This window comes from Salvelinus namaycush, chromosome 2 (genome assembly GCF_016432855.1).
Source record: "Salvelinus namaycush isolate Seneca chromosome 2, SaNama_1.0, whole genome shotgun sequence".
In the NCBI taxonomy this organism is placed as follows: Eukaryota; Metazoa; Chordata; class Actinopteri; order Salmoniformes; family Salmonidae; genus Salvelinus; species Salvelinus namaycush.
The window spans coordinates 55,351,192-55,361,205 of NC_052308.1; the positions used below are offsets into that span (position 1 = coordinate 55,351,192).

Here is a 10,014-nt window from a genome sequence, read left to right on the forward strand (position 1 = left end):
AGGGATATCCCAACAATCCTGAATAGCACGGACCCTCTGGGAACACCTATGAACACCTCTATTTGACTGAAAGCCATGGACACAACTCTTATTGGTTATCTGATGTAGGTTACTGGGAACTGGTAACAACAGAGTCTGTGATTGGCTAACAACATTTAGATCGGTATACAGCGAGACAAGATAACATACCATGAGGTGTTAGACAGATTACCTATAGATTGGACATTATCTTTTCTAGGCAATTAGCGATAACAGGATAGCGATAACAGGAAATACACAAGCCGTAGACTACACTATAGCTCAAGGTGGCTACTTCGGAATGTCGGCGTGCACGGGAAAAACTGTAAATGTCTAACATTTATGGTTGAGATTTAATTAATATAAACTATGCATGTTAGTTGTACACAGATGTTAGTAAGGCGTTGGTATCATGTCAAGTCAGTCAGAAGTTCAATGGACAGCCACGTGGTTGTATGGTTGACTAGGCTTAATTCTGGCACATATCACCCCCCATAGTGCAGGTTACGTTTTTAATGTCATTACTGGCAGCTCCACAACCTGCTGAAGCGATGCGCTCCATTTCAACCACCAATTTCACGGCACCGTTTGTTTGCGCATGGCCAGTCTTTCGGTCCCCCTCGAAACAACCGGCATCTTTGCACTACAACATCTTATCACTGGAGCGTCAACGCTTGGGGGTAGGTTCATTTTTGTGTTTAATATTGATATATCAATAGAGTAGGCTGTCTTTTTTTGGATAGGATGTTTGTTGTAATATTATTGTAGGGTATGCGGTTCTTGTTGAATAGTCCTCTTTAATTGATTGATACTTAGATATAGATATGCTACCGGTCAAAATACCTAATTTAATCCAATACATAGGCTACGTTTTTGTGATGGGAATGAAGGTCATGCCAGGGTTGATTTTGCGATGTTTTTAAAGACGATTAAACCCCTATCATGGGCTGAAATAGAAGGTATTTCATGAAATGTAAATCATATAAAAATGTGTCAAGAGCCCACTGTTCTAGGTATATGTAGCATATATTGTCACAGCTAGACCCTTATCAAACTGGTAGATAATCTGCTAATTGTAGGCTGAGCTGATAATGAAAAGGCTGTTCTTGTTAACATATCAACGTTTTTTGAAGCCTTGACTCTCTCCACCCAGTTTAATGATAATCGGAGCAGCTGTGTTACCAGTCGCACTACATGGTCTTCCTTCTAGGTTAGAGGGTGGGAGGGATGCATTCATTCCCATAAATAGCCTACAATCAGTGACTTGAGTGAAGTGTTTAAGATGCATAATGTCAGTATAAGGATAGCCTCTATATGAATCTGAGAACATATTTTGGTAAGACTTTTAATAACACTGCTAGTTTAACTCCAAGCACAGAAATTAATTTGCTTAGAATTAATCATGCAAACACTTATTTATTGTGGCACAGAGTCAGTGAGATTCAAAGCTATGATCTTATGTCCTCTATCCATGGAATTAATCCACTGAGACACCAGGATGGAGCTAGCATGCCATATTTTTGTAACTCATACAAAGCTGTTCATTTTAGTCTATTAAAACAGACCTCATTTCAAAGGAAAAAAGCGCTCATTAAAATCAGGTGTGGCTAATTAATGGGCGTGGCCAGCACACCTGAACACACTTAACAGGATAGAGGATAGAGTTTTGTTGACACTGAGAATGGAATGTATGTTTTTAAATAACATTCTTATAACATTCAAATGTTTTCTTGTGGTTTTTATGGAAACCTTTCTTAATTTTCTGAGAACATGACTTTAAATAGAACCACGAGGAACCCTGCTGAAAATGTTATGCCGAAGTACTGAAATTCCTACAGAAGAACGTTGTTTCTAAATGTTCTATAAACATTTTGAGATCATTACTTTAAACATGAGGAAACATTGTGCTGAAATTCCCACTTAAGGTCATGTACTAGTTGGGATGTCTCACTCCATGACCAAGGTTGACACACTTCAACGCTTTGTTGTTTTGTTTTGGCTACATGTTATTTTATCACTTTTGAATAAAGATATATATATGGCTTAAAATTAGATTGAAAATTGTATTTATATTTCACAAAATATTGCGGACTATTCAAATTTGAGCGGCAGACACCGCATGCATGATGCCTATGCAGCTTGTTAATTCTATTTCATAATTTAAAATATTCCTGCAGGTATTTGGCAAAATAAGGAAGGGTGGCCGAATCATGACATGAGCAGATCGACTGAATTTCAATGGAGTCTTTGAATGCCGTAGAGCTCTGTGAATTGGGAGATGGCGACAAGCCCGCTGCCTGCGAGGTCACTACAACTCCTCGAAAAGCTACCCAGTCAAGACCTCGGACAGTAGCTAGCACTGGAATCGAGAACACGTCATATCAGGACGAGGAGCACGAGACGAGGTTCAGTCACCAGGGAGCAGACAGCTCGAGTGTTCATCGGTCCACATCTAATGACAGGGGCTATCAGTCACAACCCCAGCCTTTCCAGCGAGATGAGCTGTCACACCGCTCTGAGGAGGGACATGAGACTGACTTTAAAAACCATTCACTCGACTACGGGTTCATATTTGCCATGGTGTTCTTGGTGAGTGGAATTGTACTGGTAGTCATTCCCTACACCATTCCCCGAGAGGCTAAGGTCAACCCAGATCTGGTGTCAGCCCGTCAGATGGAGAAACTGGAGATGTACTACACACAACTGGGCTCGCACCTCGACAAGTGTATCATAGCAGGCCTGGGACTGTTAACTCTAGGGGGAATGCTCTTGTCCATCTTGCTAATGGTGTCCATATGCAAAGGTGAGCTGTACCACCGGAGGACATTTTTCCAACCCAGGAAAACATACGGGTCGATTCACCTCCAGATAAGACAGTTGGGCAAGGTGGAAGAATCTCTGTTTGAATGTGAACTTAGCCACACTGGCACCACAGCTCTAGCCATTAGGCCTACAGATGGATCACAGGTGCATAGTGGCACCCAACAGGAGTAGCACAATATGAGCACATTTCTATCCACAGACCTATGTCAAGGGTTGTAATCATTGCTTAACGGCCTTTGTAAAAAAAGTGAAGCCAGCAAGGTAAGCCGACTGTGGTTAAGACTATATGAGCACATTTGGAAATACACATCATGTATTGTTAGATGTAGGATCAAATCAGAGACTGAAATAGATAGGCTATAAAAAGCACAATGGGCACCCTTGAGGAATGCATAGAATAGGCTAACTTGACATGCTGCAAATAGATGGCTATCAGACTCTTAAGAATTGAATATACAGTATGTCTGGATATCATATCATTAATGAACAAAACATGTACAATATGTATAGGCCTACAAATCTTATTCACATTACATTTTAGTCATTTAGCAGACACTCTTATCCAGAGTGCATACATTTTTGTATTTGTTCGTACTGGTCCCCCGTGGAAATCAAACCCACAACCCTGGCGTTGCAAGTGCCATGCCCTACCAACTGAGCCACATGGGACATTATTATCATGTAAGGATACAATATGCCTTAAACTTAGTCACTGTAAACATACCAAGCTCCTGTGAGCAAATAAGCCAAGGTAAATATGTAGCAACTCACTGGAACCACTTAATCTGTTGGTTTTTATTATAACATGATATTGGTAAGAATATACAGCAGCACAAACAAAAAAATCCAAGCAAGTGAAATGTTTAGATGTGCATTAGAGGCTTTTGGACAGGTTTTTGATTAACTTAAGAAAACCGATGATTTTATTTCATAATGATGTAGAAATATATACCAAATTTGGAAACCTAGAAACAACTTTTACATCAAAATGTGTTAAGGGGAGGATGTCTGCACAATCATCCCAGTTGTTTGGACAAATATAGCCTTTATCTTTATAAAGACATCAGAGTCATTCGTTAAAACAGTCATCTAAAGCTAATAATGGAAGTGTAGGTGTGAATTTCTCTCTCGCGCTCTTGCTCTCATGCTTTCTTTTTTTAAATCAGCGAGTTAAACACCAGCACATAAGTCCTTTATGTATTATAAATATTAAATCCAATCAAAGTTTGTCACTTGCGCCGAATACAACAGGTGTAGACTTGACAGTGAAATGCTTACTTACAGGCCCTAACCAACAGTGCAATTTTAAAGTAAAAAATAGGTATTAGGTGAACAATAGATAAGTAAAGAAATAAAAAGACTGTGAAAAATAACAGTAGCGAGGCTATATACAGGCACTGGTTAGTCAGGCTAATTGAAGTAGTATGTACATGTAGGTATGGTTAAAGTGACTGCATATATGATAAACGGAGAGTAGCAGTAGCGTAAAAGAGTGGGTGGCGGGACACAATGCAGAGTCTGAGAGTCCTTTAGTTGCCTTTTGGCAAACTCCAAGCAGGCTGTCGTGTGCCTTTACTGAGGAGTGGCTTCCGTCTGGCCACACTACCATAAAGGCCTGATTGGTGGAGTGCTGCAGAGATGGTTGTCCTTCTGGAAGGTTCTCCCATCTCCACAGAGGAACTCTGGAGCTCTGTCAGAGTGACCATTGGGTTCTTGGTCACCTCCCTGACCAAGGCCCTTTTGCCCCGATTGCTCAGTTTGGCCGGGCAGTCAGCTCTAGGAAAAGTCTTAGTGGTTCCAAACTTCTTCCATTTAAGAATGAAGGATGAACAATGGAAACCGGATGCACCTGAGCTCAATTTCGAGTGTAATAGCAAAGGTTCTGAATACTTATGTAAATAAGGTATTTCTGTTCTTTATTTTTTATACATTTGCCAAAAACTCTAAAAACCTGTTTTCGCTTTGTCATTATGGGGTATTTTGTGTAGGTTGATGAAGAGTTTGTATTTTTTTAATTCCTTTTAGAATAAGCCTGTAATGTAACAACATTTTGATAAAGTCGAAATGGGCCTGAATAATTTCTGAGTGCATGTGGTGGTACAAGAGTAACAAGGAGGACGCTGTTGAAACTGCATATGTATTTTGTGAGATAATGTCAAAATCCAATGCCTCAAAATCCAATGGCTCATGACAATTTTTAAGAATAATTTCAATGTGACAAACATTTGTTTCTTCTCTCTCGACTTTACATCTCTTGTGTCCTCTTTATTTTTCCTCTGTGGTTGACTCTGTTTTTGTTGCTTATCAGCACAATATTAACATTCAGAGCCATCTGTAGATTTAAATAAGACTGTCCTGTGATAGAATTGGTTATCTGATTGATAGAGGCAGTGGAACACGGGTAGGGTCTTTCTACAGTGTATTGAATACTTCTTGTATCCTTTTGAATACTTCAATTTTTCAATGTAGGTGCAGTGCCATTATGTGGCTAGTTCAGGGTTGGGGTCAATTCCATTGACTGATTTGAAATGGAATTGACCGACCCCAACTTAGGGCTGGTCTATTCCTTTAATGAACTTTTTGAGCACATCTCATGTAAGATGGTATCAAGAGTCAGGGGTCACGATGTCAGAAGACATTGAGATGAGTGGGCAGGTATAGGCTACTTTTAGTTTTCCACTTGCCAATATGATGACCAGTTAAATCCCAATGGCATTAGAAGGCACATATGCCTGGGGTTTAGCATGTCTGACAAGTTAAACTCCCTGATCCTATTATTGTAGGCTGCAGATAAAGGGACATTTGCTGAAATGCAGGACACACAAATACTATAGTGGTAACAGAAAACATGAATGGAAAATGTGGGATAACTACTGAAAAAGACCACTATTGAGTTAATGTGAATGCAGAGTGCAATCCATAATGGATACTGTACACAGAGTATGTCTGCCTGTTATTCCAGTTTAATTCAGACAGATGCCTTGGGTCAGATCCCCTTGGTTTTCCTTTGGGTGTTTTCACCATAGAAATAGAATTACTAAAACGTTGAGTGCATACCCATGAGTGATCCAGTCAAATTGCTGTGGTCTAAAGGGGTTTTGTCCATTCAAGGAATTATATTTCTATGGTTTTTACTGTAATTCCTTCTGTTCACATTGTTATGGGTCTGTGATAATACATAGAAACCCTAGAACTGACCATTGAGGTGAATTGATTGATAGATTTAGATTCAAATTAAAGAATTTTATGAATTAGATAGAGAAGCTAACTATTCTCGCCAACTATCATAGAATCAAGAACTGTGTCCACTCCATATGCTCAATTTCTACTGGGGCAAGCTCTTAGAATGCATCTGCACAACAGGACAGAACATCATAATTGGAAACAACCTCTGCCACTGGTAGTAGACAATGCATAGATTTTTTGTGCTAGCGACTGCATGTGCAGTGGATGTTTAGCTGACTAACATGCTGCTGTCCAAGACCTTGGCTTTTCCCTACAGTAACATGCATAGTAAACATATCTGACAGAGAAGAGTAATGAATGTCTCTCCCTGTGTCTTGTCCCTCTCAGAGGTTATGTCCCACATGGCACCCTAGTGCATCTGATTCAATCAGATCGAGCTTTAACATGCGTTGGCCGACATCCGCGTAGCGGATGGTTTGGAGCTGTGGTATGAGCTGACAAATCGGTGAGTGGATACTCTTGTGTGTCACCAACCACTCCCTTTCTTATTATCGCTTCCAGGTTAGAAGTTCACACGGCAATATAAAGTGTAGGCTCTATCCTTGATAGAAATAATGACAGCCATGTTTTCACGTTAATTTTAGATGTGTGTGTGAGGGGGGGGAGTTTAAAGTGCCTTCAGAAAGTATTCACATCCCCTTGACTTTTTCCACATTGTTGTTTTCCAGCCTGAATTAAAAATGTATGAAATTCCGAATTGTTTTTGTCGCTGGCCTACACACATTTTTACAAATTAAGTTATTGACTACACTTTGGATGGTGTATCAATACACCCAGGCACTACAAAGATACAGGCGTCCTTCCTAACTCAGTTGCCGGAGAGGAGGAAAAACGCTCAGGGATTTTACCATGAGGCCAATGGTGACTTTAAAACAGTTATATAGTTTAATGGCTGTGAAAGGAGAAATCTGAGGATGGATTAACAACATTGTAGTTATTCCACAACACTAACCTAATTTAGAGTGAAAAGAATGAAACCTGCACATAATACAAATATTCCAAAACATGCATGCTGTTTGAAACAAGGCACTAAAGTAATACTGCAAAAAATGTGGCATTGCAATTAACCTTTTGTCCTGAAAACTATAAGTGTTATGTTTGAGGCAAACCCAATACAACACATTACCTCCATATTTTCAAGGATAGTGGTGGCTGCGTCATGTTATGGGTATGCTTGTAATCGTTAGTGACTTGGGAGTTTTTCAACATAAAAAAGAAATGGAATGGAGCCAAGCACATGCAAAATCCTAGAGGTTCAGTCTGCTTTCCAGTACACACTGGGAGAATTCACCTTTCAGCACCCAGGAGGTTGGTGGCACCTTAATTGAGGAGGACAGGGCTCATGGTAATGGCTGGAGCGGCATCAGCGGAATGGAATCAAATACAAACACATGGTTTGTTGCCATTCTACAGTCGTGGCCAAAAGTTTTGAGAATGACACAAATATACATTTTCACAAAGTCTGCTGCCTCAGTTTGTATGATGGCAATTTGCATATACTCCAGAAAGTTATGAAGAATGATCAGATGAATTGCAATTAATTGCAAAGTCCCTCTTTGCCATGCAAATGAACTGAATCCCCCAAAAACATTTCCACTGCATTTCAGCCCTGCCACAAAAGGACCAGCTGACATGTCAGTGATTCTCTCGTTAACACAGGTGTGAGTGTTGCGGAGCACAAGGCTGGAGATCACTCTGTCATGCTGATTGAGTTCGAATAACAGACTGGAAGCTTCAAAAGGAGGGTTGTGCTTGGAATCATTGTTCTTCCTCTGTCAATCATGATTAACTGCAAGGAAACATGTGCCGTCATCATTGCTTTGCACAAAAAGGGCTTCACAGGCAAGGATATTGCTGCCAGTAAGATTGCACCTAAATCAACCATTTATCGGATCATAAAGAACTTCAAGGAGAGCGGTTCAATTGTTGTGAAGAAGGCTTCAGGGTGCCCAAGAAAGTCCAGCAAGCGCCAGGACCGTCTCCTAAAGTTGATTCAGCTGCGGGATCGGGGCACCACCAGTACAGAGCTTGCTCAGAAATGGCAGCAGGCAGGTGTGAGTGCATCTGCACGCACAGTGAGATGAAGACTTTTGGAGGATGGCCTGGTGTCAAGAAGGGCAGCAAAGAAGCCACGTCTCTCCAGGAAAAACTTCAGGGACAGACTGATATTCTGCAAAAGGTACAGGGATTGGACCGCTGAGGATTGGGGTAAAGTAATTTTCTCTGATGAATCCCCTTTCCTATTGTTTGGGGCATCCGGAAAAAAGCTTGTCCGGAGAAGACAAGTTGAGCGCTACCATCAGTTCTGTGTCATGCCAACAGTAAAGCATCCTGAGACCATTCATGTGTGGGGTTGCTTCTCAGCCAAGGGAGTGTGCTCACTCACAATTTTGCCTAGGACCACAGCCATGAATAAAGAATGGTACCAACACATCCTCCGAGAGCAACTTCTCCCAACCATCCCGGAACAGTTTGGTGACGAAATTTGCCTTTTCCAGCATGATGGAGCACCTTGCCATAAGGCAAAAGTGATAACTAAGTGGCTCCTCCGCCTCCGCCTCAAGAGGCAGGTGAGCAAACAAAACCCCACACATTCTGACAAACTCCAAGCATTGATTATGCAAGAATGGGCTGCCATCAGTCAGGATGTGGCCCAGAAGTTAATTGACAGCATGCCAGGGCAGATTGCAGAGGTCTTGAAAAGAAGGGTCAACACTGCAAATGTTGACTCTTTGCATCAACTTCATGTAATTGTCAATAAAAGCCTTTGACACTTATGAAATGCTTGTAATTATGCTTCAGTATTCCATAGTAACATTGACAAAAATATCTAGACACTGAAGCAGCAAACTTTGGAAATTAATATTTGTGTCATTATCAAAACTTTTGGCTACGACTGTATTCGCTCCATTCCTGCCATTATTATGAGCCGTCCTCACCTGTTTCAGCAGGACAATAACCTAAAACACAAGGCTTAATCTACATTGGAGTTGCTTACCAAGAAGAGAGTGAATGTGACTGAGTGGCCGAGTTACAGTTTTGACTTAAATCTGCTCGTAAATCTATGCCAAGACCTGAATGGTTGTCTACAAATGATCAACAACCAATTTGACAGATCTTGAAAAATTCTGAAAAGAAAAATGGTCAAATGTTGCACAATCCAGGTGTGGAAAGCTCTTAGCGATTTACCATAGAAAGACTCACAGCTGTAATCGCTGCCAAAGGTGATTATTACATGTATTGACTCTGGGTTGGATACATAATCCGGATACATACAGTATTAGTGTTTATTTTTCATAGAATATTTCTTCCACTTTGACATTACAGTATTTTGTGTAGTCAAAAAATTACAATTAAATCCATTTCACTCCTACTTTGTAACACAACAAAACGTTGAAAAAGTCAAGGGGTGTGATTACTTTCTGAGGTATAAACAATAGAACATCACGCATTCGAGTGTTGGAACTTGTAACACGGTTGCATGAACTTCTAATGGGGCTGCATGGAATTTGTCAGATATAATGTTGGGTGTGGTTTCATTTCATCCAATAGCAGTGTGTGTGACAAGGTAACGCAAGGAGCCGCATGTGATTTTGACAGCTCTAATGCAGTTCCGACACCGCCAAAACAACCGCTATGCAGATGTTGCTAGCACGGATCTGTTACAATCTAGCCCTTAGTGTAGTAGAATTAGGAATTGCTCATCTTATGTTAGGGTCCAGCCAAAGAGCATTCATATCTGCTTACATCATGAATACCATTACAGATGTAGGATCTTAATTTGAGTCAGTTTGCTACAGCAGGAAAATAATTCTGCAGCAACAGGACATGTGCATTATGTGGATTATAATTAAAGGATATTTTTGTAGGGGTATATCCATTTTTCGTTAGGGAAAATCAAGTCGGAGAAATTTCCGCTTAGAAATG

At 40.6% G+C, this 10,014-nt stretch overlaps 1 protein-coding gene across 1 annotated transcript; it reads left to right on the top strand.

Moving 5' to 3' along the window:
* The first annotated feature begins 2,256 nt into the window (after positions 1 to 2,256).
* Positions 2,257 to 3,012, top strand: tmem74b (transmembrane protein 74B). The gene has a single exon (XM_038966090.1). It carries the CDS (start codon positions 2,257 to 2,259, stop codon positions 3,010 to 3,012), a length of 756 nt encoding a protein of 251 aa, XP_038822018.1.
* The last annotated feature ends 7,002 nt before the right edge of the window (positions 3,013 to 10,014 follow it).

Bases quoted from the DNA above. Each gene is read 5' to 3' on its own strand.
- tmem74b (XM_038966090.1), top strand. From the start codon at position 2,257: ATGGAGTCTTTGAATGCCGTAGAGCTCTGTGAATTGGGAGATGGCGAC.